Here is a 27,983-nt window from a genome sequence, read left to right as displayed (position 1 = left end):
TGCTACGTCAGGGTTCAATCCAGGGTCAGCAACAGGAGGTCCAAGCAGAAGGGTACGGGAACACAGGACAGCAGCACGGAGGATCACTGGTACACGGAAACACGGAGGAGCTCAGGTAACACAGGAACACGAAAGGACACAGGAACGCAGGAGACACAGGAACGCAGGCTAATCGCAGTAAAGCTTTCTCTCAGGCTGTGAGGCACAAAGATCCGGCAGTGCTTGCAGGAAGAGGCAGGCTTATATAGATTTGGGCAATATGGCCAGCGCCAATTAATGGCGCGCTAGCCCTTTAAATCTTGAGAAGGAGCCGCGCGCGCGTCCTAGCAGTCGGGGACGCACGCGGACTGCGGAGGGGAGCAAGCCGGGAGCCGGGCCAGGTAAGACGCGCTGGCGGGGGCTGGGCAGCATGGGTGAACCCCGCGACCCGCGATATGGGTCGCGGGACCATCCGTGACAATTACTATAAAAGGTCCGCATAATACTACCATCCAGAGCTCAAATAATACAGCAACCAAAATTCTATGACTGTACAATATACATTCAAGAAGGTCCATGAAGTTCAAGATTTATTTTCTACTTTATATTATACTTACCAGTACTACAACTGCAACGTTAAATGCTGTATGATACAGTTTCATGGAATTTGATATTTCTTTTTTAAAATCCACTTTAATTTATATAAATCTAGAAAACCATTTTATTTAAATACATTTTTCTTAACGTATATCCCACATACAAATGTGCAGTAGGGTTAAAAGTTAACTGTTCCATACATTTGGAGGATATAATAGAGTCAACATTCTCCAACTATGTTCAGCCAATGAGCATGCCCCTAGAGGCCAGCTGGATTGTATCTAGCACTATGGTAAAGCTGCTATTGTCACCAGATGTTGATAAAACTTTGTACAACTTCCAGACTCCAGAAACAAAAAAGACCACAGGAACAACTTCATTATCAAACATGAAGGCTGATGTCCTAGATTAGTTATTACAGTCACACAAAACAAAAAAGCAGAATACATCAGTTCCATATTGTCAAATATGAAAAAGAACGGCTGCAGTTAGCTTTTTGTTTCAGAGTAGTAAAAGGAACTTTCTTCAGTTTTTTTCAAGTACTGTGAACCCTCACAGATTGGGTGATCCTGAGGATGTCTGAGATATAATAGAAGGAACGGCAGGATTAGATTACACATGGTTATTATCTCTGGTATTACTGTCGTCACCTATAAACATGGGATGAAAAATTATGACGATAGTTTGGGTCTGTTTTTGTAAGGCTATGGTAATTATCATGGTACATTTACAATCGCAGCTCATTACAGATAAAAATGACAGAGTTTTCCGACCATCTCTCTTAAGCCGCGCCAGTTTTCCCAACCCACCTGTCTAAACGAATGTATTACCTTTTATACTGATCTGGTGGATTGTAGAAAGGTCTTATTGATTGAAGGACATTTTGGTTTTCATTTCAAGTCTTACTGCTTCCGCCCAAATAAAGAAAATCTCTATCAATTTTTTCATGAATGACCTGAGGCATTGAGCTTCACCAGGACACGGACTACGACATTTCTAAACACCATTCTAGAAGCATATTCTTATTCTTTTTTCTACACATCTTCTCGTTCTAAAACCCTAAAGAGACACTAAGTAGAAAAATGAAAGAGAATTGTCTCAAGACTTTCTGATTTTTTTTTCTCATACTGAAAACCTTTTACCCTACTACCCTGTAGACAATAAATAATGACAAATTATCCATTATCTATGGGCTGTACTTCTTATGTTGGGTAAACAGGGAAAAGTGCAACTTTTTATTTTTAAAACTGAATAAATCCCCTATAAAATTAAGGAAATCTAGATAAAAAATCCACCATGATAAACAATAGACACTTACCCATAGTGGTAATCTTATACTTATTATCCATGTCCTTCTTTTTTTTTCCACTTATCCATTTTCCTTCCTTTTAAAATCGACTATTAAAATTATGCTAATAGGCCAGACAGGCTCTGGAGCCTTTACCAGAGCTCCTCCATGCTCTGGCTTCACAGGTTGCCACACTGTCTCACACCCTCCCTCTGTTCCCTCAGCACTCCCCCCATCATCAGAGGAAGTTTCAGGACACAGTGGAAAGGAGAAGTGCTCATGCACAGTGTAACAGTATGTGAAGCTGCACAGGGGACTCTGGTAACAAAGCCGAGAGCCCTACTGATTCATTAGCAAAATTTTAAAAGTATATTTTACAAGGGTGGAGGCCATAGATAACAGATACAAGAAGATTACCACAGTCACAGTGAGTGGATCTATGAATAAGTGTCCCTTGTTTTTTATGCTTGATTTTAATGGTAGATTTCCTTTCAGCTGGTAATTTTAGATGTATAGCCGAAGAACCTGACTATTACAAGAGGTACCGCCATTTGACTCTTGTAGTACAAAAAGGTCAGGTAGACATGATTTTATCATGCTCAACCCTTTCATTCTCAGATAGATAATTTGCTATCCATTTGGATGCTAATTTGACATATGCATGTGCATAGAAGTGCCCAAAGAGGTAGCTATCTGCCAAACAAAGCTATATGTATAGCTAGGCTCAGATCTCCCTTATGATCTGATTTTGAGGAATTATTTATTTTCTTTTGAAATCTATCAAAATAGACTGCAATAGTTTAGTTTTAATGTTCCATGTATATTAATAATAACATAAAACAAATTGCTCATCATTTCTAGGGGCTAGCATTAAAAGATGCCAAATTGAAGGATATGAGGAGGGTACATTTATGTAGGTACAAAAGCCTTTCATCAGTGTTTTTCTCTAGTTAGGAAAAATGTATTTTGTGCCTAAGCATATCTTGTACCCTATTCTATCTTAATATGTGTAATGTAGCATGAGTGCAGCTTTGTAAGAAATATTTAATCAGCGTTGACGTGTGTGCACTCTTACATTGGCCTTCTCCCAACTCTTACAGTTGTATTTCATCCCGCTACTTTCCAAAACCTCATGTTCCTTTGGGTGCTATACCTCTTCTCAGTACCTCTCCCCAGCCACATGGTGGTTTCCATGCTGGTCAAGACCAAAAGAGACTTGATAAAGAAACTTTAGAGACATTCTATCCAATCTTCTTTTTCAAAGAAATCCAACAAAAAGCTTGCAAGGATTAGTAACACTATATTATAGTAATACATGTGATACTAAAGACTTCTTCTACCGGGCAAATTCTTCCCACTGTAGAAGACTGTAAAACTATATTTTACACTTTTTGGCCCATAATATACCTACTTAATTAGTAGCCTTGAGAAAAGCTCATGCGGAGCTAAAACGTCACCATACACCATAATGGAATAAATAAACCACCTTTTTACTTTATATTGGCCATGCTGGAGAGCTGCTTCTTTCTAGCACATACTTATTTAGTAGTAATAAGCTGATAAACCAGAGATGAAAAACACGTATAAGAAAGTTTACCACGGTAAATTCAATACCGTAATTCAGTCATATTGTATTTATCTTATAAAATTTTCCCCTCACATGACAAGTCTCACATGACTTCCAAGATTTCCCATGACGTCCCGTCTCCTGCAGACTTCTGGGGGATAAAAAAGCTGTGTGCTCATTACTGAAGGGACGTAGCGCACAGTCCACTAATGCACCGGAAGTATGGAGGAGATGGGACGTCACAGGAAGTCCTATATCGGCTGCCTGGACGCTCACATGCTCCACAGCTTCTTTTGAAAGAAAATTAAATTTTACCAGATTAAGTACAATATGGGTGACCCTATTAGTTATTGTACTTAGCCTGTTAAACTTTGGCAAACCCCTTTAAAGACCCAGGTCCCAATCAAAATCTGTAATAAGGTGCTCAACTACAAAGTTTTGGCAATATCCTGTTTTCTTTGGAGTCCCTAATGTAACATGATCTGAATGAAGATTAAATTTACAATCATGATGCCAAATGAAAACAAAGAACTTGTTACTGACTAATAGAAATCTGTCCAACTTTTCCATCAAGTTGAGCCTTGAGAAAATCAGGGTCCATAGAGTTAAGAAAGAAAATGTGTGACTCCTGTCTCCATGTAACAAGAATGGGGCCCATTTACTTACCTGTCCGAAGGAGTTCACCGAAAGTGCATTGTCTGATGATCATGCACTCTGCCGCGATTCACTAAGATTGTGTGCCCGATATCCTGTATATGCTCAGGTCCTGGTGCATGTAAGTGCTTGATCTTGCGACACAATTTGAATGTCCCGCGCCCAGTCCAAATCAGTCCGACGCCTCAAACCCCCCCCCCCCCCCCCCCATTTCTGTCACATGAAAGCCAGCACAGCTGTGCAAAACCCGAAAACGCCGGAAAAGCGTCTGGGGACCCTTAGTAAATAAGCCCCAATGTGCTTTTAATAATCTTTCCTGTACTGCATTACAAAACCCAATCAGTAATGCAACCCCTTTTAAAAAACAAAACATATTTTATTAGTTTTCCATATAACAAACAATGTTAACCAACACAACTGGTGTAACTTCACATATCAAAGTAGGTATAGCGCAGTAAGTTAGTTCAGATACAAAAGTCAAATTAGGTCCCGTGAACCTTTATGAAATCCTAGATACTTGGATGCTAACATTCCCCTTATTAATGGTAAGAAAGCAAGTCACTTTCACTTTATTCCACTATTTCAGTCAGTACATATAGAAAGCAGAGGTCAGTTAAAACCACAGAGTGGTGAAAGCTGAATGGTTATAAAAGTTGTTATAAAAGCTTGTTATACTGCCTACCTATTTATCCCTGGTTCTACATTGGCTACAAATAAATAATATATAGACAAATAAATACAGAAATACCAAAAAAGCATAAGGGTTAACTAGAACTAAATAAATGACAGGATGTGGGAATGAGACAACTGTATGACTTGTCTGAAGAAGGAGGAAATCGTTGAGAAAGCCCTGGAGGTGAGAAAGAATGTATGACAAGGTAATGGGAGTATAAAGGGGAAGGCTGTACAATGAAGAGGTGATACAGAGATGACCGAGTGGTAAGAAATGAGGTGGTAAGTATGCAAGTAAAAGTGACATAGACAAAGCTACACCCTCAAACTATGACTATTCTAGACTTCATTCTTCTCAAAATCAGACAGCAAGGCCATTATTCTCCCCAACTGGAACATATCAGCCGACACTTTCCAAGTTTCAGAATATTGTTTAGCTGGATATGTATTGTTTCGGTTACACATATTACTTATAACAAGCTGAACATATTTAGGTACCTGTAACAAACCTTAGCAAGATCTTGGTTAGAACACTTAATACTTTCTCCTTAATAGGTCTATAGTTTTGATAGTGTAGTGCTCATGTATAGTAGATATGGTATATATACACACATACATATTATATTTAATTTTTTTACGATCATAAAATTTACAGCTATAACAACTGCCAACAACTCAGCAGCATTGGCACTAATGGAAGGCTGTGTAAGACGCCTAACATTAGACAGGCTTTCCGAGCAGTCTACATAAAGCTGTCAGTGTCTGCTTTACATATGTAGTGCTGTACCGCCTGCCTAAGTTTGACTTCTGCACAATTCAAGAGCCTCTTTAATGTTTGACCTCTTGTATACAATGTAAACATAAGCAGCGTCATTTATCATGGGCATGGGGCTGGCGCCACTTGGAATATGGGGCACCTGATTTTTGTGCCAGTTTCAAAGCGTGAACATAAAACAAGATAAACTGTGCCAATGACCGCTGCATAACTCATACGCGGTCATGGATGCCCCGAAATTCCCTATAAGAACAAGTTCAGGACAGAAGGAATGACTGATATTAAAGTATGAAGAGATTAAATGCAAGCGTAAAGAAAATTAATAAATCTCTGACATGCCTTCTACCAGGTAGAAACAAAATGACTCTATAAAAGCCGCTTCAGGCACAAGTTGGTTCTGGCTCCATGGGATACATTTATAAGGGCTTTGATATTAGAAAACTGGCTAGCAATTGTGATCATTTCCACTCGAAGGTGGGACGACCTGCTGTGGAGAGGGGCGAGGCATGGCGTGTCAGTAAGTTCTCCATTTTAGACTCTCAGGTTTATGGAAGACCCCAAAACTGCGGCACCGGACCAATGAACTCAAAGTAAACCCAAAGTGATGTGACCCAAAAAAACTGGAAGGGTCTACTAAAAAAATGTTATGCCTAAAGGGTCCAGCATCTTTCAATTCACATTTGATTCGAAACATTGTACAGTATAAGCGGAAGATCTCTGGAGACTAAGGTTTAAGAAACCTATTAGACAGAAGTAGATTGATGGCTGAATGATTTCAGTCTTCTTTTGCCATTGAAGCCCTTAAAATTCCCCTGACCTGATCAGTGATAGCAAGTTGCAAGTATTAAGAAAAGTTTATTTCAGTTGAAAGTATCAGCAAACATTTTGCTATAACATTTGTAAAAAAAAAAAAACAACAAATAAATAGAGACTAAATAACCAATAATAAATCCAGTTGTGTTCTTCCCTACGAAAATTCAGTTTCATGTAACAGCTGTGGTTATAATGTATATCTACTAGAACATTATTATTGGGAAAGAAAGCATTTTTGTCAAGATTACGATCTCTAATAACTCCCTGTATTTGCAAAAAATGTAAAAAGCTGATGGATCCCAAGAAGATATCTCCCAGTGAGCTTTGATGCACAGCCTAGTGCAATGAATTTTGATAACCAGTCAAAATTCCTAAATGTCTAAGAATGACAAGCTAAAGGATTCTTTTCTTTTAGATACCACATGAGAAAAAATTGGATAAATTCAACCTCTATATGTGCAGTTGTATACAATATCACTTCATAATGAAACCTTAATCAAAGGGTAAGGAAAATTGCCGCATGATCACAAGTCCATTTAGAGACAATAACAGACTTTATACTGTCACACAATGTACCGCACGATAAGTTAATAAAATGTATCCACCTTTAAACATTACAGCAATTTTGTAACATTCATTTGCTGATCAATTTCACAGTATAGCTGTAATGGAAGAGACTTGGACAGTGGGCCCTAGTACCGAGCCCCTAAAACAAGCCCTATCTATTTACTCAATCCACCCTTAATGGTGGACAGTAACCTCCCTACACCAAAGTGCAAAAACGTAAAAGGAGAAACTACACAAACGGAGAAGAATGGTCAATAAGCCGGATCCCAACAGAGATAGCATTGAAGTACCAAATTTAAGAAGAGCAGTCTGAACAGAAGCCAACAAAAGTCACTCTCACAAGGCATGGAGCATATCATCAGTTAACTAATTCTAGACCAGAGCAGACTGCAGGAGGATAAGAATGTGCTGCAAATAATTTCTAAACAGCCGTAAGATAAGTCCATGTTCACATAAACAAATACATTAAAATGCACAGACAAAATCCAAACAAAATGAGGATGAGGCTGACAAAGATGTTACAGTAACAGTTAACAGTCTTTTTTGTTTAGGAAGCTCCAGAAGCCCTGCATAGACATAGCAATAAATAATAAAACATTATCCGCCTGATACTGCCACTAGAGGGAGCTATGATGCTTACTGTTTATACAAAACTTTTCAAAGGGATATTATATTGAATATACCATAGGAAAATGAATACTAGGCCTCATCAAAAAACCGCAGCTCCCATTCTAACACTGCATGGGACATTGCTGCTCTATGCTTTGTGGTCCTGTTTGACTCATAGGAATTGTGTGAAAATGCTTTGCTCAGCTTCACACCGGTCATGACAGGGACCTGTGGATCTGTGAAGCTGAAAGGGACCCTAAAATTATTTTCACAGAATATTTTTTCTGCCTAATAACCCCTTTATTCTATCTTTGGAGTGATTGTTATAATTTAAAAGCCAAACATAGAGCACACTTGCGCCTCTCATCTTCCAACTACACAACGACCAAAAACAACCCTGTTCAATTTGGACAACAGGTCCACGATTTTTCATTAAGAAATACTATGGTATTACCACACATTAAATGATATCATGTTTGTCACTGGTTGATTTCATCCAAAACATATGCTAGAAAGATTCATCCATATCTCTAGATTTTTGCCAGGCTGTACTAAAAGTTTAATATGGGGATACAAACTAATACAGGAGGTCTCCAACTGAAGAACACCCTACTTACAGATGACATCTAGTTGCAGATGGACCTCGCTGCCCGCTGTGACCCACTATGGTAATTTCCTGAACTGTAGTTATTAAAGGAATTGGCAATAAAGGTTTATTGTTAATTCTTGTTCCCATAACAACCTCCAATTTTGACTGGAGCTACACTTACAAAATTCGACTTAAGAACAAACCTACACAGCCTATGCTGCACTTAACCCGGCGACTGCCTGTACTGTACTAGGAAAACCCTATACTGTATATATACAATTGAAAGTTGCATATCTTATAATATCAGGAGTGCCATTTATAGAGAAGAGAATGTAAAAGTTTAATAGAATGGATAATAGGATGTACAAAATTCTGATTAAATTTTAGAAGCAATAAGATTGACGCTTTGTAAGGGAAACAGGTGTTTAGCAGCGTGAGGAATTCATAAACAGTGAACTATCAGTAATTGTCCTTGGATTATGATATACATATAAATGACACGTTAAACCACTGTATAGAGCCAGAAAGCTTGGTAATTACAATCTGGCAAGCCCCCATTTTATTCATTGTAAAAATAGGAATCGCCTGAGTCAATATTTGAACATGATAATATTTAATCATGAATCACGTAAATCTCTTGAGCTGTCATATGTATAATTTATGGTGTCTGGTTTATTTAAAGTTCTGCAATCTTGGCATTTTGTCTGCATTTATAAGATAAATAAGTGGTGCATACAATTAATAAAAGCTTGTTTTATCCAATGTCTTACAAAGTGCAACTAGAGCACAACTGGGAGGGCACATTCACACACTGCCTCCACATGAATAAGCTTATTCACAGGAAGCCCATACCGCTACAGCAGAGAAAATTGGCTTACCGTACTTCTGACAAACTGCTTGTCTGGATAAGTAAATGAAGTCTAAGATACAATGTCTAGTAAATACTTAGGGTACATTATAAAAGGACATGTACATAAGCTCTATAAATTTGGATTCCCATACGATTCCTGAGTTAAATACATTAGATGTATATTTAGGATATGTATGTTAGGATTTTGGTTTCCAATATTGGCTTCAGGGGAAAGAAGGATCAGGTAGCTGCATTACAAAATGAGCAAGATAGCACACTGATACCAAAGCATGACTTAATTTTCTGATCAAGGAAGCTGTACATGCACGTGAATAAAGTGATCGGGAGACCATAGAATGTGTATTGGCAGTCTAGCCCTAAATGTGTTAGTCATATGTATACTATGGATATCTTTAGGTCATCAAAGGTTATTTAGAGGGAGTCCTACTGCTAACATGATAAACTGTTTGTGGGGGATGAAATATAGAATATTACAAAGGATGCCTGGATTTACCAGTCCAGAATTTACAAGGTTCTTTATTCATTTTGTATCAACCACATGGCCCCAAGCTTTCCAAATTCATATTTTAACTTTTTTTTTTTATAATACAGACCACAGTTATTTCATTTTTAAACCAGAACAGTTAAGACTGTGGTTTTACATTTGCACTAAACAATTTGCGTCAAATTATAAAACTTGACGGACCATATTGATAATTATAGTTGATGCAGTCATCCTGCCATATTACTAATGGCTCACTATGTAGTGTAACTAATAGTCCTGGCATCAAGTATCATAATTACAGAGGAAGGATTGCTTCATTACACATTATGGTAAATTATAGCATGAAATGAGCCTTGGATAGGAAGGCATTGGTTACATTATATACTGTACTATGTCCTCAGGCTGCCCCACTTTTATGTCAGGCCCATACACATTAATAATCTCATTTACTGTGGAACTAAAGAAAATGTTACTTTCAGAAAATTTCCATCAGTCTAATCAAATATATAAAGAAAAACATAAAAATGGTTATTTGCTTATTTACTATAAAATCAAATGCTGTACTGGCATGATGCTGATAAAGGCAGTCCAACACCCAACTTACAGATGACTCATAGTTAGAAAAGGACCTGTGGATGATGGTAATTTACTGAACCTTACTCCCAAGCTCCATTAAAGGACATCTACCACCAGGATGAAAGAGTGTAGGGAGCCTGAAGGCCCTCAAGTTCATTTGTGTACAGTCCTTCTGGTGGTAGATGCCCTTTAAGCTATAAAAGTTATCAAAGGTGTCTACAATTGTTAATCCTTGTTTCCATGACAATCCACATTTTTGAAAATCCCATTGTTAAAGAGATGAAAACACTTTTTGTCTTGCGTTACCCTAGACCTATTCCGACTTACCTACAAACCTACAGAACCTATCCTGTACGTTACCTATATCCGTACAACCTGTACTGTATATGAATATGTTGTTTTCTCTGGGTGCAATACAAGGAAACAGTTAATTTCTGCAAATGGACAGTTGACTCTAGAGGAAAATGAAAAGGAACAACTGCACTGAAAGATGGGATGATGTAGGGAGTAGCCCTTCAACAAATGCTGATGAACTGACAATGTGACATTCCAGCCGCCCCACACAGGCACCTGGAGATTTGCAAGTAATACATAAAAACCCACACAATTTTTCTTCGGCCACATCAGTACATAAGGTTCGTGACTATATTTTCCAAAACCATTTGCAAGTATATCATCTGCACAACACAACCATTTACTATATTCATTCTAAACTGTTTGATAAAGAACTATTCGTTTTATTAAAAAAAAGTTTTCGACAGTCAATTCCATCAAACAATAATCCAGAACGCTATAAAAGAGCAACCTAAACCTCATAAAACAGCTACTCTTAAGGCCCTATGCACATGGGATAGCTCTAAGCAATTGTACATCCAACAGCTAGCTCACCAGACTCCCTTATACATGCACACAATCCGCTCAACCATAAGTGTATGCATGAAGTGACACCATTAGCATGCTGGAGCATTGGCTTATCTCCTGAGAACAACAGAATCAGACAGCATAATGACCCTAACAAACCAGGAGAGCCTGGGATATATTCCAGAAACAGCAATATGTGACCTAGAAATTGGAGAAGGAGGAGCTTGTATACTGGGGCTGAGACCCAACAGTAAGAAGTGGGCCATGCCCATGAAAAGAGAGAAATCTGCCTCCAGATTATTTGCATTGAAACTCACTGGGTTTCTTATTTGACAGTTTTTGGATAAATAATTTAACTCCTTTTTTAATGTTGTTTCACCCCCACAGCAAATTGTAACACTTAGATATCCAAACTATGCGCCCTCCTCATCTACGCTACCTAATATGGTAGGCTTTATAGGTCTCCTCTTAGTGCCTTCATATTTAAACCTATATTTATATACCACAAGTGGTTTTGAGGAAAATGTGAAATGATGATGGGTCATTTGTCAGGATGCCAATATTTAATCTACAGTGGGAACACACAGCATTTGGCAAGGACATAATAAAATAAATAGTATGAAGTACTAAGCACAAGTGCAGGGTTTATTTTGTCCAACTAGTGCCCCCCCCCCCCCCCGCCTTTTTGTAACATCATTGGTAAAACAAGTAAAAGCCAAGCTGTTATTTTGAAGAAAATTAAATGGTAAGCAAATAAGCTTTTTGGTCCACCAGTGGTTTTGTCTGAGACTGTTGGTACACACTACTTTGCCTTGTTGGACAGTAGTATAGTTTGCTAAAACGGGCATGGCTGAAGTTGTGACAATGCACAAATCTACCATCAAAATCCATCATGATAAGCCAGGGCCACTTACTAGATCCAGGCACTGTGGTCTTAATCTTTTTTTATTTGTTATCCATGGCCTCCTTCTTTATGCTTATGAGCATGAAGGTCTCCTAGGGGTGTTACCAGAGCCCCGTCATGCTGCAGCTTCACAGGCTGTTGCACTGTTTCCCCAGCACTTCTCAGAAGAAGTTTCAGCACACAGTGGGTGCAGGGAGTGCTCCTGCACAGTGTAACACCCTTTGAAGATGCAATATGGAAGTGCTCTGCTAAAAATCCCAGTGGCCCTTCAGGTTCATTCGCATAATTTGGATAAAAATAGATTTTTAGAAGGATGGAAGCAATGGATAACAAATGTAAGAGTATTACCACTATATCTTTGACTGGATCAATGAGTAAGTATCCCTGGTTTATCATGCTTGATTTTGAAAATATCATTTGCAAATAACTATTCCTAGATGGCATAAGGAAAACCATGCCTCTCTTGCTACCTTGTAAGGCATCCCGCTTACAATCAAGCATGACCTTTAGGAAGCCTAATGACATGATGCGGGATTAAAGGAAGACCAGTATAGCTATTCCAGAAGGAACAGATTCACAACTGTAGACAGCGCTGTTTCAACCTGATTGTGTCTCTTCAGTACAGTGTAGGGAAACCGATTTAGCTGAGTGAGTGGCTTTTTTGACTAGGGTCAAGGAGTAAGAGTGGAGTCTTATAGCCATTGAGGCTACACTAGGGGATTCTGGGAAATATAAAGAAACCCATGCCTCTCTTGCTACCTTGCAGGGCATCACATCTAGGAAAGCCTATTTGCATATTTCCCAGAATCCCCTAGTGGAGCGTCAATGGCTATAAATCTCAGTACGACCTGCAAGATGGCTTTAGTTGGTAATCTTTCCGCAAGGAGAACTCCTCCTCCCTAAATATATTGTATACACACACAGTGTGAAGCCTTATACATAAGTATATACAAATAGTCAGCCACATACAAATGCATTACTAATAGCAAAAATAGGTTGTGTCTTGAAAAATGCTTACTGAAAAAAGGTATATATGCAAGATGGAATTACTACAAGAGATATTATTGTCAATTTCCTCATCCTACAAGATACTCAATGATCGTATACATGTCATTTACAACTACTTACCCAGTACTATCCTGGAGTGTTGGTTTTCTTTTCTACTAATGCAGGTAACAGACCAATGCTTGGATTTCTCTAATTTGTATTCCAGTCACACACAGCCAAATGACGACTGCCAGATTTATCAGTCATTTCTGGCCGAGGGTAAAACTTTATGAAAATCCTACAGAACAAGACTCATCACATTTTAACCGAATGCAAAATTTACTTCAGTTTTCCACAGCTTTATTTTACACCAGAAATTATAGTGTGGTCTAAGTGGGTGGTCTGTTATCCCCGCTATAGAGACTTTTTAATATTCAGTCTATCTGCTGACATAATATGTGTGTGGCAAGCATACCAAAGGGGAATTTACTACTGTAAAGTGTAAGATGAAATTGTGTTTTTTCATAAAAATTACAGCCTTCTTATTTTATATAAGGAAAGGATCAGAGTACTGCCAGTAGTTTATGTATGGACGGATCTCACATTCTATATGAACAGCAAGACCTATCTGTCAATAGATATGTCCGTCATCAACATTCTTCTAGGTAACAAAAATACAGAAGTACCGGTAATAATAATTCAGTACATTCATCTAAACTATAAGCTGGTCATAGATCCTCGACCAAAATATAATATTATAATATATAATGCATATTCTCATTGGTCAAATATCTCTAGAATTGTTTGTACAAATCATGCTACTATACTGCCCTGGGAGGCAAAGACTTACCATAGTTAAAGAAAACTAACGCAGATTGCAACCTAATGATCTTCAGGTCTCATGCTTGTTTACATTGTCTGAACAGTTACAATGGAACACAGAGATGAAAATGTTTTTTAATATGAAAAAAAAACAATTTAAATAGGTCACGATTGTGTTGATTTCTAACTTGATGTCTTTCATCTCTAACCAAGTTTTTTTTGTAAAATGTGACGCTTTAAATTTGACGCTATAATATAGGAGGTCAGATGATTTATGTATTCAAGGTTTATTTATTATGTTTTATTTTTATAAAAATTTTGGAAAAGTCTTTTTAATTAATAAACAGGTATAAAAAATAAAATTATTCTCTATAAAAAGTATGTTGAAAGGAGTAAAATCAGTTCTTCCTAATCTATTTTCTAGGTAGACAATCCACATGGAAACCATGTCACTTTACTTGTCACTATGTTCCAAAAAATATTGATTGGTTAATTTGCAAATACAAATTCAAATGTTCTTAAATTGGCCACAAGTGTTGGGAATGTTAGCATTTTATCTTGATTGATTATTTATTGGCAGGAAAGATTTTCCTCTCCCAATTAAATATGTACTCCGAAATTGTTCATGTATAGATTGATAGAGTGATGTGGTCACTCAGAGTATCATTCATTGCATCCAGCCCATGTACATTAACCTTTCAGGAGCTTGACATGAATGGCTTATTGAAGTGTTGCAGTATCGGTTTGCACTGCACTTTTCAAAGTTTATTGCACAGTTTAAAGCCCGATTCCATTTTACAAGATAGCTGATCGCTTCTGAACCTTTCCTCTGAAACCGAAGACAGGCTCTTTGTTTTCTCTTTTAACCAGTGACTGACCTCACATAAACCAGCAGACTACCTCCCTCTTCAGCACTTACAAAGGACAAAGATGGGACAGGTAATCTACACCATTTTCCCCTTTGTTACCCTGCTGGGCTTAACACAGTTAATTGTTGGTTTTAAGAAAAGGCTGGGATGAGTTTATTGTTTAACATCTAAATATATGATGTTAATAAAAACCCAAACAGAATGGAGAATTTTTAAGAGGCAAGATACAAACTTGGGAGAGTTGAATAAATATTTTCATGTCTGGAAACTCATCTATATGGATCAGCCTGTCTGCTGGAAAGTGATGAGTCTGAAAACTATACGGAGAGTGTAAAGGAAGGCATACACATACAGCATAAGTATAATGGGTTCATAATCTTGCCACATAATACTTATCCGGAACCGCCTGATGTGAACCACATCAAGACTGGTGCCACTGCTCCGCCATTTTTTCCCTTTCCCCCTGTGTCTTCTTGGTTGCACTCCCCCACGAGGACCCATTAGGACCTCAGATCAGATCCAGCAGGGTTAACACGGAGCCAGCTCAACAAGAGGCACGTGTCTGCACCTGGTGTACACCATCATCGGCGTTATCCAGCAAGTCACCTAAGGCCTGCACTGCCGCCTGGCCCACTAAGGCCCCTTCCACACTCGCGTTGCATTTCACGTCAGAGTTTGATCAGGGTGCGATCAGTTTTTGGTCAGTGAAAAACGCACATTTTGCATCAGAGTGCAATCAGTTTTCAGTCAGAGTTTGTTCAGTGTCTCAGTTTTTCACACGTGTTTTCAATGCAATTTCAATGCGTTTTTCACGCGCAGAAAACGCTCGTGAAATGGACTCAGGACTGAGCTCTATCTTTTCTATGGCAATTGATGCGTGAAAAACGCATTGCACTTGTGTGTGTCTCAGAGTGCAATGCGTTTTTGATGTGTCTCCATAGACGTGTATGGTGCGTTTTTCACGCGCGTGACTTGCAAAAAGAAGAGCATGTCGAGATATAAACGTGCGTTAATAAAAATGCGCGTGTGTGCGTGAAAAAAAATGCAAGTCTGAAAAGACCCATTGGTTACAATGGGTCAGAGTGCAATGCAAGTTCTGCGCAGAAAACGCGCGTGAAAAACGCAAGTGTGAAAGGGGCCTGAGTCTGCCCTGATGCCCATCCCTGAAACAGCCCTGCACCGTCGGCCGTCACTAAAGCTTGTACAGCCATCTGGCCCCATTGCTCCATGCCAGCGGATGCCGCACCAACAGTATTTACTAGCCTCTGCAGCGGCACACAGGAGATCAGCCAATAGCTTCCTGTACTCATGGGACATGACATTGCCCAGCACCAGGTGCCTGAGGAGGATCTGTGTGCGGCCTCCCATCTCCATCACTGTCACTACTGACGGTCATCTGATGCTGTCTGGATCGCCACAGCATTGTAGAGGGACCCGCGTGCAGACGCCTTGTTTCCAGCTCTGCCACATGGAACTTTCAGATTGCTCACACGCTGGTAGCCACTGCGGAGTGGTGGAGCACAGTGGAGTGGCCGGGACGGGTCATATGCAAGACTGTAGCAGCCTCCGTCATGAGGCATGGCGGGCCTAGATCACCTGCCCTGCAGCCAACACGCCTGATCCATTGTGGCCGAAATCGTTTATAGAAGTATGGGCAACCTCAGAACCTAAGAGTACTCAAAAAATTGGAAAAACCGGGGACACTTATTCATAGATCCAGGCACTGTGACTTCTTATATTTGTTATTCATGGCCTCATTCCTTCTAAAATGAACTTTTAAAATTATGCTATTGAGCCTAAAAGGCTACTAGGGCGACTTCCAGAGTCCCAGAATGCTGCAGATTCAAAAACTGTTACACTGTCTCAGCTTCCCACTCTGCTCCTGCTTGGCACTCCACCCTTCCTCTGCCTGATATAATTTCACTGCAGCACAGAAATTACCAGCACACAGTAGGAGGGGGGAAGTGCTCCTTGCACACTGTAACAGCCTGTGAATCTGCAGCACGGAGGAGCTCTGGGAACCACCCTAATAGTCTTTCAGGCTCATTACCATCATTTTAAAAGTCCATTTAGAAAGGAGGCCATGGATAACAAATATAAGAAGATTATCGCAGTCACAGTGCCTGGATCTATGAGTCCCTGGTTTATCATGCTGAATTTTTATGGTTTATTTTCTTTATACTGGTATTTTACACTCTAAAGGGATTGTGGCCTCCACTTATAAGGTATGTACTATGTCTGTAACTATTAAAAAAAGACAGGAAATTCTTTTGCATAATATTAGTATTATCTGCAATATTTGTGGTCAACAATAATGACTCTATTATAAACTTGCATTCCCTGGGTGAAAATATGGCTTCTCGTTTATTTAATACCTCCTACTGCTCATACTGAAAAAGCGAAAGAGAGACTTGCATGTGGCTAGCGTAAGCAAAGTGCATTTTTGATCAGGCTCCAACTTTATACAAACACCTTTTTAGGATTTTGGACTTAAACTCACCAGAAAGGAGTTTATCATATCAACAAACATAGCAAAGCACTAGAAGCAAAATCAAAGGATGCCTTCAAATAGTGTACAGAAAGAAGAATGGATACGTGTATGGCCTGTAATTATTTTTATACTGTTTATGTGTCTGCATACTACTTATGTCACACTGCTTACTACTTACCTTTGAGATCCAGATGCATCAAGCATATATATACATGAATTGGTGTACATGCCTACAACTGTTGTTTATGACCGTGTATTAACCGTTATCTCAATCTCTAGCACACAGTCTCAATGGGTAATACACACAGCCATGGTCTCCACAGCCCCATGTATGAGCCGACAGCCACAAAACTCAGAGCACTTCCTCTTCATGTAAGAAAGAACACAATTTTTTTTCATACAGCGAAGAAAATCAGATATCTAAATGTTCTCCATGATTTCAACAATATTACAATAAAACTGTAACTATTTAATATAACATAATAAAAAATCTTACAATGTATTAAACTATTTATATTTCTGTTTTATATGGGCAATCATACTATATAGGCTGGTAGTATTAAAGGATAATGGTTTTTCCAGAGACCATATTTAACTATGATAACAATGTAAAGTATAAGAAAGAAAGCAGAAACGTGTACAAATGTTTGCATAAAAATATGTTAAATGGTTTTCTTACTGTTGCAATTTTTTACCTTCTAATGTATTTTTACTGCAGACAGTGGCGTTGCAAGGGTTGTATGAGATTCGGGGCACGGGCCCCAGTGCATATGTAGCAAACTTTCAATGGTGTCCACTACTGTACATACCGCCCCCTGTACTTTTCAGTTCCAGAACACACAGATGAAATAACTTTCCCCAAATGTAGCGTATAAATGTAATAATGCAACCTACAGTTAATAACTGTGGCCTCTACCAATTCCCCCTCAATGTGACCATCACTAAATGATGCGCCCTCAACTTCCCTAGAGTTAATGCCCACCTTTTGTTTCCCTTTTCTAATCATTGAGCCTCCACCTAATAATACCCACACTAAATAATGCCCTTCCCACTAAAACTAACACCATACTGAATAGAGCCTCATACTGTATATGTAATGTCCTCACAGCCCCCACACCAAGTAATGTCCCCACATTCCCAGCATATAATGTCCCCACAGCCCCCAGTAAATAATGACCCCCCTCAGCACCCGATAATTAATGTCCCCACAGCCCCCAGTAAGTAATGTCCTCACAGCCTCGATATGTAATTTCACCCACAGCTCCCAGTAATTAATGCCCCCACAGTGCCCGGTAAGTAATGTTCCTCACAGACCCCAGCAAATAACGTCGCCCACATCCCCAGTAAGTTATGTCAACCACAGATCCCCCCAGTCATGTCCCCCACAGACCCTCAGTCATATCCTCCACAGCCCCCCTGTAATGACCACAGGGCTCCCCACAGCCCCCCCCCCCAGTAATGTCCCCCACAGCTTCAAGTAATATCCCTTACAGCTCCTGCAATAGTCCTGCTGAGCTGGGGAAAATCAGGGCACAGCCCAAAAGATAGGAGGCCCCCGGATTTTTGACATACCAACGCCACTGTCTGCAGAATTCAAACTCCACATACAAATTCTGCTAAAAATCCTCTCTATCAATAGTACTTCATGTTGTTACTTTTTTGGTAAAAAATTTACCCATATAAAAACTTGCATTTTAGTTTAGTGTTACAGCTTTTTCATCACAACACAGGCACTGTGACTGTGGTAATATTCTTATATGTAATCCATGGCCTCCTTCATTCCTAAAATCATCTTTTATAATTATGCTAATAAGCCAGAAGGGCTCCTGGGGGAGTTACCAGAGTTCCTCCATGCTGCAGCTTCACAATCTGTTACACTTCTTCGCCCTCCCTAAACCTGATGTTATCTCAATGTAGCAGAGGAAGTTTAAGCACACAGTGGGAGGAGGAAGTGCTCCTTGCACAGTGAAAGCTGTAGCATGGAGAGGCTCTAGTAACAACCTAAGAACTCTGTCTCATTAGCAAGGAGAACATGGATAACAAATATAAGAAGATTACCGCAGGCACAGTGTCTGGATCTATGAGTAAGTGTCCCTGGTTTACCCTGCTTGATTTTGATGGTAGATTTCCTTTAATGAATGGTCATCAATTTATACCTCTTGGATCCGTATGATAGAGTACCCGGAGATGGGACACCCAGCTGTTGTAAATGTATGACATATCATAAGGATACTTCATTAATATTTAAGATAAGAATACCCCTTTAAGTTGACCATACACATTACATGTTATATATCGCAAGCTCTTGTGAGTGGGGCCCTCATTCTATTGTTTCATCTGGCCATGTAAATACTTTTTTTTGTATTTTTTGTATTTTCACCCAACGGTCTGTTAACCAAATGTGCTGTATCTAAGGCTTGGCTTAAACAGTGACTCTTTACTGCAACCTAAGTAGGTTAAGTCTCTTATATAACACACATATGTTCAAATATGAAGAGGTTAACAACCCCTTTAATAATAAAAAAGAAATCTATTGACCGTGAAAAAATGTTATATGTTGCTTTTTTTCATTCCTGGTTAACTTGCCAAAAGTCTTCTTGTCCGGAACAAGAATAAGTGAATACAACCTGTGAAGAAAGATCAGCTGCCTTTAGGAGGAATTTTGGTTTTTACTCATTTCTTTCCAAATTTTCTTTTAGACTGTATCCCTTAAGTCTGCACCCTGTCATATCTAAACAGGGAGAACCACAAAGTCAACAAAGTATCCCTTATATTGAGGTAGTGGATTCAAATAGGATTCCCAACAATAAAGAAAAAGACCGAGCCGGCTCGGCTTGTGGAGAACATATGGAAAGGGTTTCTGGGAATGACATGAAGGTGTAATAAAAGCATACTTAAATATTTGTTCTTCAGACTGTTCTCTGATTGAGTTAAGAGACCCTGACTCATTGCAGAGGTAAGCAGGGGGGCATTAAAACACTGAATTTTTGTCTAGGTTTTATGTGAATGGTTAACTCACACTATTTAAAAAAATAAGATGTGGCAATGAAAATATTGTAACATAATGTCAAACATGAAGCCCGGACAACAATTGTGAGTGTTAATCTAATATTTCCATTCTAATTGTGAGTATTCATCTAACATTCTCGTTCTAATTTTCTTCAGTTTATTACATAGCACCAATCTGGACAAAAGATGCATTGTTGATCCCTGAGGGTCCACATGTATGACCACTTTTATGGGACTTCTGGGTAGGCATCTTGTATGCTCTGTAAAACATACCGCTGGGGGCGCGTGCAGACCCCCATTTTCATGATTGGTGAAAATCAAACACTAACCACTACTGTGTGGCATTAGTGGAAAACAACCTAAAAATCAGGCAAAAACACAATACCAGACATAGTCAAGGAGAACAGTTGCATTGTTTCAATGGAGAAAAGCAGACCCCTTTCCCTCATCTTATAATTAAAAAATGTGATTTTGGTGCTTGCAGCTATATAACATTTTTTTAGCCTACATGCTAAACAGTGGACTATCCCCTGTGACCTTTCTCTCACCTAAAAGCAGAAACACTTGAAAAGAACCACTGACCATAATACAATATAGGCCCAAGTACCCTGGAGTTTCATAATTACAACATAGGTAACGCTTTGGACACCTAAACAAGTAAAGGAAGAACCTAGATCCATTAATTTAACAATATTAAACAAAGTTGCTATATCAAACACTCAAGAAAGTTATTTTAGAAGGATGACTTTTAACATTTCAGTGTTAAATTGAGGAATGGGGAAGGTAGGTCACTTTGTGCTCATGGGCCTTTGTTCTTCTACTTATGCTGAAATAACCTGCAAATGGGCTAAATAAGAGAAAGGTTTGGGGTTGACAAACAATGAATCTTCTTTCAGTGTGCTAATTCCTCGCTGTTCTTTTCTTGAAAAGGTTTAACTGCTTGACTGAATGCCTTGAGCTGTGCATAACCCTCAGACATACTTAGCCTAATAACAACTTCCTTTATTGAGTAACAACTCCAACGGGACTAAACAACTTGAAATATCTGTCTGTTTCCTGGTCAAGAGGGACACAGAAAGGCGAGGATTGTGATCCTAGACCCTAAACTCCCATGCAGTAAAAACAAGACTACCCTTCCAGATGCGACAAATCTAAACACCTACATATTGCAAACATTTGAGAAAACAAGCCAAAGGAGAAAAGTTTCCCTCAGTATAAATACAAAGCAATTCAGTTTAGCCCCATAAAGCCACATTTTAGGGGTTCACTTAGACTTGCACTGGTTTAGCAAATATTATATTATGTACTCTTCATCTATCACAGAATATTTTTATGGGACCTAAACATTCTAGGTGTATCCTTAACATAATATTTATCAATATTTGATATTTGGATACAAATTAATAGGCCTTTCCATTGTCATATCTATGGCTGCTATAGCCTCTTCTAATATTCAACTTCAGCCGATCAAACCTTAGGGCCAGTGTTTGATATAGTTTTCTAGGCTTCAGATATTAATGACTTATCCATGACATTGGTAATCAATATGGCATAAAACGATATAAAATAGGTAATCTAGCACTAGGTTTTCTACGTAGTCAAATGTCAAGTCAAAATTTGAGCAGTTCACAATGGATTACAGAAAGAAAGAACCCATAGTCACCTTACTCACACAGGCTTTGTGAATAGAGTTGAAGTGAAATACCTTGATTGAAAAATTGTGATGTGGTTTGAATAAAAGAGAGGCTGCATTTTTCTACCACTGGAATGCCCCTTTAATATCAAAAGGTTAACTAGTTCAAACATAGTGCGGGTTTGTATCCAACCTGTCAATATCACAGCTGAATGTATGCCTATCAAACACATATATTTGTTTTCACAGGCACCTGTTATTGGCCAATAATCAATGGGGTATTGAAACAGGAACTCAGCCCTGGACGCAATGCCAAGGAAAGGCCGGTTAGTTTTGTAATTAGTAATGAAACCTATTTCCATACCAATTACAATGCCGATTAACAACACCAACATGCATAAGAAAGGCAGGTTTCCTGCAAACAACTGAGAACTAGTTAAATGTGATTAATTCTCTTCTACTACTCTTTTCATTACCGACCTTCCCCCACTGGGCAAAATTCCTATTTACAAGTAAGAGGAATGCCCCACAGGTAGATTTATTTAAAAAGAAAAATCACCATTTCAATCATTAAGTTCCAATTATTAGCCAATCTCTAAAACTATTGGGGATGTGTCATGAGCATTGTTCACATCTAGTATGTAAGGCCAGGTAATAATTACCCAGCATACTACAGCAGAAGTCATATATGTGGTTAGTTTGTCCAGTAGATCACTTTAAAAGTCTGTAAAGGTGTCATTTTTCCTGTATTATTATTTGTTATTGAAATATAGCTAATCTCAAAATATGCTCAGGATTTGTTAGGACAGTGATGCAAGGTTCCCTGCTTCATCCAACAGCTATATGGCCTGACTCCTGGGCCACCAATGTGATGTCAGGGGGACCAGCTTACCATCTTATGTGAATTGGAGTGTGCAAACGCTTCCTTGACACTAGTAAAAACGGATAAGTCGTGTTGAATTTAAACATGCCCAGTCCTTTGTTCAGACAAGTAGATATTCTAGCACCAGAGGTGTCATTTTACAGGTTCATTATCTTTTCTGTAAGAGGCATATGGATGTGTATAGGGTTGTCAGAAGGAGAACCTAAAAGGTACATATCCATCCTTAGTGAGTCTAGTAATTTAAATTTTCTATAAACAATAAATTGAGAACATTGTATAGTATAGTATTTAGTGTCACCTTAAGTTGAGACTATGGTCATCCAATTCTATATATGCCCAATGTTATAGAATATAAAATTCTTTAGTATAACTTCTCTCATATGATCTTTGCTGATCACTTTATATAAACATCCTTTCAACCATGTAAACTCTAAGCTTCCAATTCAACAAAGAACATCATGTCAAAAAAAGCATTTCTGTTCCAAGCTAAAATAAATATACCCTGGCCTGAGAGATGGAGTTTGGTTTCTCATAAAAATTTCCAGGTCAAACATGAGGACGATGAAACAAGAATAATTGGAACATTTACAATCTCAATGTTATTACTGGGAACACAGAAAAGATACTAAGACATGCATGCCAAGACACATGAGTAGAGATTGCTCCATAGATATCAGATCACTTCCAGTTGGAACAAAGGAGAAACTTAACCTCAATGGGAAAAGTCAGCATCTTCTACACTCACTTAAACAACAGTACATACAAACCAAGAAGGACTAGTAAATATATGTCCTACTAAAACAATGCACTTTATTGATTTCAAAATGTAAAAAATCTGCTAAAAATTATATATTGAATGTAGGAGAGGGATTAATAATTGTCTATAAATGACATGGTATGTGATGGTACAATGAACCTTCAATAAACAGTATACTGGAGATGAAGGAACATCATCTGTCATATAGGCTACAACTTACAGTATGTGTTGTGATGAGGCCACATACACTTAGCTAAAACTTCTTAAAAGGAGAGATATTTTGTTGATCTTTCTCTATAAGGGATTGTATGGTAAGTAGCTTTCCACTAAAGTATTCTTCTGTGTAGTCACCAACTCCAGATAAATCAACCTACATCTGTAAAAATTGATGGATGTCTTTTATCTGAGCATGAACTCACACATAGAGGTAAATATCTCTGGAGTGATGTTATCCTTAAAGTAAAGTCATAAATATCTTCAAAGTGAGGTCACCTAAAGTAAATGAAACAAAAGAACATCATGGCGTCTACACCCAAGGACATTCTCTCCTTCACCAGGAACTGATTCTAGACATCTTCAACGCATTCATAACTTCTAAAATATTTCCTGTAAGCAAATTTACAATAACAGTACAGTAGCACCAATGTTTCTTTATCAAAGGATAAGATATTCCAGCGCTGGTGACATAATAGGAATTATACCGGATGTAGAGGGCCCAATGCCAGATGTAGTTGGAGAAGCTCTTTAGCACCTGGAAAACCAAAATGCCAATCTCTTGCTGTTTTAGTATCCCTGCACTCCAGACCAGTGAATTATACCCAACAGGTAAAGCATATATCCCTAAGGCACTCTTCTCAGAGGGACAATGGAAAATGGTATCAGGTAATGCCTCATTGGTGCAGAAGATATAAAACTATTCCATGGAGCGCGATACATTCCTCCCTAATAGAGCAAGGTATGATGTCATTTTCCAGATGGTATGATAGTCTGACAATTATTCCTATTTACCCCCTACTCCCATACACGCATTCTTACTTTAGCCAAGAGAAGGCACTGAGCCACTGCAACTATCCATGACCGACCAGTAGTTTAGAAAATGATTCTGAGAATCTGATCAATTTAATCTTTTCAGAATGCAACATTACTGCCCAATGTCAGCCCTTTAAGAATATAGAATTTGAATCCTTACATATATACATAATAGGTGACTGATATTGGGAATATTTGGAAAAAATATAACTATAACCACCCAGTCTTACTGGGCCATAGACATATGATTGGCAGTTTAAGCCACTTAGATGTGATCTGGTAACAGTGGCCTCTAATTCCTTGGATATATACAATGATCAAGTTTAGTGAAAATAATCTCTGTGTAACACAGTTGAAAAAGTTGGTACCATCTACACAATAGTTCTAAAGTTATATAAAATGTTTTGAAACATTATATTATGTCTATTCCTGGATCCAAATATGTAATAATCTGCAACACAAAACTTTTCATCACAAGTAAAAGATCATCCCACTGTGCACTTTCTACAAAGGTCATCATAAATCAACAAGGGATAAAGAGAAAACTGTCTGCAAACCTCAGATCAAATGTCTCACATCACACAAGAGGCAGCAAGACCCCCTCCCCTCCCCCTCCTGCAGGTAATACAACAAATGGCAGTGAAGCTGAAAGTACAGGACCCCGGAGCTGAGCAACAGGAAGTCCACAATCCAAGCATCTGTCACCTCCTGCGGAGAGCTAAATGGATTAGAGCTGGACTAGGAGAAGAAAAGTTCTTTCAAAACATGCATTTGATTAACATGTCCACTCCAATATACAACATCACTTCTGCTCCCCTGAGCCAGGATCACAACCCCCCTCCACTGAACTGGACAAGTTCTCAGCTCAGTAGGGTAAGTAGACAAAAAATTTACAGTCATACACCAGGATTACTGAATGGATTGACACCAGATTGACCCAGCCTGAGACAAAGTGGTTAAATAGAGAGGGCCTAGTATTTGTTGAGATCAGCAGGGGTACATGTCCAACAATTCACTGGCAGATAGGACCCTAGTGATAAGCTTATCACTATCTCTGCTTGTTCCACATACTTCTCTGCAGTTATCTGCACTATTTTCCATGCACTTCTGACCTTCCTGTAATCTCTGAGGCAATCCAGCCCCTTATAAAGCCCCCAATGACCCCTCTACATAATGAGGCAAGATCACTCATAGACTAAAGGGGGCATATATTATGGGCTTTCAAACCGAAAACTGGCAGTGGTTTTTTGTCTTCTCTGCTCCTCTTACACCTGAATTTATAAAGGCGTCATCATATTGGTGTTTTCCGACAATCTCGACTTGGTTCTATTTTTGGGTGCAAAGTTTTGCCGCCACTTGTGAACAGTTTTCTGGCGCTTCTATTTTTCCAACAAGTTTTTTGGCGCAAGTTGTAGAGCCAATTCATAAATCCCTTGCACCACAAACTTATATCCCCCTGAAAAATATAGAACTGTTCTGGCGGTACCCTGCGCCAAAATTAATAAATGCCCCTCTAAGTCTCTATAAGTGCGCCCCCACTGTACGAGAGGGAGATAACTATTCCAATATTATTCCACTGTTTGTTATCAAATTGCTAGGACAATCAGGGAACAATAAAATGATTGGGGATTCTGTGGCTGGAGGGTTTTCTAGAAGAAAAGGCTTCTATAATATGCCAGGGGCTCTCCCTGTTAGAGGGATTTTTTTTAACGTATTGGAAATTTCAAATAAGCTTAAGGGGTATGAGTTTATGCCCACGTAAGGGGAACTTTGGCACTTCTGACCTTCTTGAGGGATAGTAGGTGTTGTTTGAATATTGCGCACACTATTTAACCCTGCAGCCTCCTTTAACGCTTGAGTTTGCAATTCTGCAGATGCCTCCTACCCGCCCTCACTACTAAGGGTGTGTCACACTAACAGATGCCCACTTAGGAGGGCAGAGACATCCATGTTGCATCTCATATTAAATCATTCACATAGCCACATAATACAAAGATAGAAAATCATACCAACAACAACAACAAAATTGTCATATTTGGTCACAATAAGAATTCCAGGCTGGGATCACTACTCCACCCAGCATTTCTCCTCACATCCAGCTTGATAAGATAGATGACTGAGATCCACAGAAGTGAAGGAATTATACTGAAGATACCAGCAGAAGCCATTACATTACCCTCCAAACCCCCCATGCTAGGACCCTGCAGAGAGCCACCCCCCGGATAGTTACCCCACATGTAATACAGCCACACAAAGGAGTCAATCTTGTAATATGGATGCAGTTATAAGGGGCACCATGTGCCATGAGGAGGGATGACTCTGGTGCACAAGGGCAGGGAAAGTGCCCATCACACTGGTGGCAGGGTCTTACCTGCAGCTCCATGTATCACAGTGCACAGTGCCAGCAGCAGGGCACATCCCGCGGACATCCTGGCAGCTTCCATCAGGCAAATCCTTACAGCATCCACAGTCCTTACAAGAGTGCGGCTGGCAAATGTGGCGAAGGAGAGGGGCTGCCCGGCAGCCCCCGTGCCGCCCGCTGCTTGTCCTCCAGCCCCCGTACAATGGGCTCTTTGTCAGCCGTGTGCGGCTCTACCTTTCCGGTAATGCGGTGTGTGGCACTCCCGGGCAGTGTGGCACGGAGATTCAGCACTTAGGTAACCACTGGAACCATCCTTGTAAGCTCCACACGGGACATGGACAGACCCCAAAAAAAAGACTTAAGTGAAAAAAAAAAAAAAGTTTGGAGCAGTCCTTCCAAAGAGTGCCAGACCTGCCCCCTTGTGCGTCCCGCAGAGTGTGAGGGGAGGTAGGAGTGGGCAGGCTCTTCTCCCTGCACCCCCTGCCAACAGCATCCTGACGTCACGGCGGGGAACCTCTGGCAGCCACGGAGTGAGATGCGGTCTGTGAGAGCGCCATCTGCTGGCCACGACACCAGGTGATCGCGTCCAGGTAGGAATCTCCTACTCACTAGTCACATAGTTCTGTGTACTATTCTCAGCACTCCGCGTTATTATACTACTACTCCTATCAAGATTTGATGTCTGCTTATGAACGTATCAGAAGAGCCTGCAGTTATTCCTACATTCTCTCATTTTTATGTAAGAGGGAATGTTCATTGTGTAGTTTTTGCTTGTGGTCACAATGGGGGGCATTATTTATGGCCTTTCAAACGGAAAACTGGCGTCCGTTTTTATTTCTTCTCTGCGCATCTTGCACATAAATTTATGTCGGCGCCATAATATTGGTATTTTACGACACTCTCAACTTCTTCTGTTTTTGGGCGCAAAATTTCAGAGCCTGCTTGTGATTCCAACAGTTTTCTTCTAATTGTTATTAAAAAGTCTTATAATGCGATTTTATGGATATTTTTTGTCGCTCACCATTATTTATACACTTTATATAGGTCACTCCACTAAGGAGAAAGAATTTACTGGAAACGGTTTGAGGGCACAATAAAAATGTTTTCTTAAATAAAAAACTTAAACTTTATTAGATTAAATATTATTACATCATAATATTATTATTAAATATTATTATATACAGTGCACCCTTACAGCCATTAGCACTACAACCCTACAGCACTGGGGGCATTGGATTCATGTGTATCGCAACAAAACAGTAGACTCCCTGTACTGTTAGGGGACTTAAGTAGTGTCAGGACCTTAAGCTGTCAAAAGGTTAGATACAGGGCCAA

At 39.3% G+C, this 27,983-nt stretch overlaps 1 protein-coding gene across 1 annotated transcript in view; it reads right to left on the bottom strand.

Annotated features, from left to right (window-relative positions):
- ROR2 (receptor tyrosine kinase like orphan receptor 2) overlaps positions 1-27,109 on the bottom strand; it is a 106,975-nt gene extending 79,866 nt beyond the window's left edge. The window contains exon 1 of the mRNA XM_072150758.1: positions 26,658-27,109. Within this exon, the coding sequence (XP_072006859.1) occupies positions 26,658-26,730 (73 nt within the window). The 5' untranslated portion in view covers positions 26,731-27,109. The remainder of the gene's footprint in view (positions 1-26,657) is intronic.
- Positions 27,110-27,983: the final 874 nt, after the last annotated feature.

This window comes from Engystomops pustulosus, chromosome 1 (genome assembly GCF_040894005.1).
Source record: "Engystomops pustulosus chromosome 1, aEngPut4.maternal, whole genome shotgun sequence".
In the NCBI taxonomy this organism is placed as follows: Eukaryota; Metazoa; Chordata; class Amphibia; order Anura; family Leptodactylidae; genus Engystomops; species Engystomops pustulosus.
The sequence above is the reverse complement of the archived record's forward strand: the minus strand, read 5'-3'. Positions and strand labels throughout refer to the sequence as shown.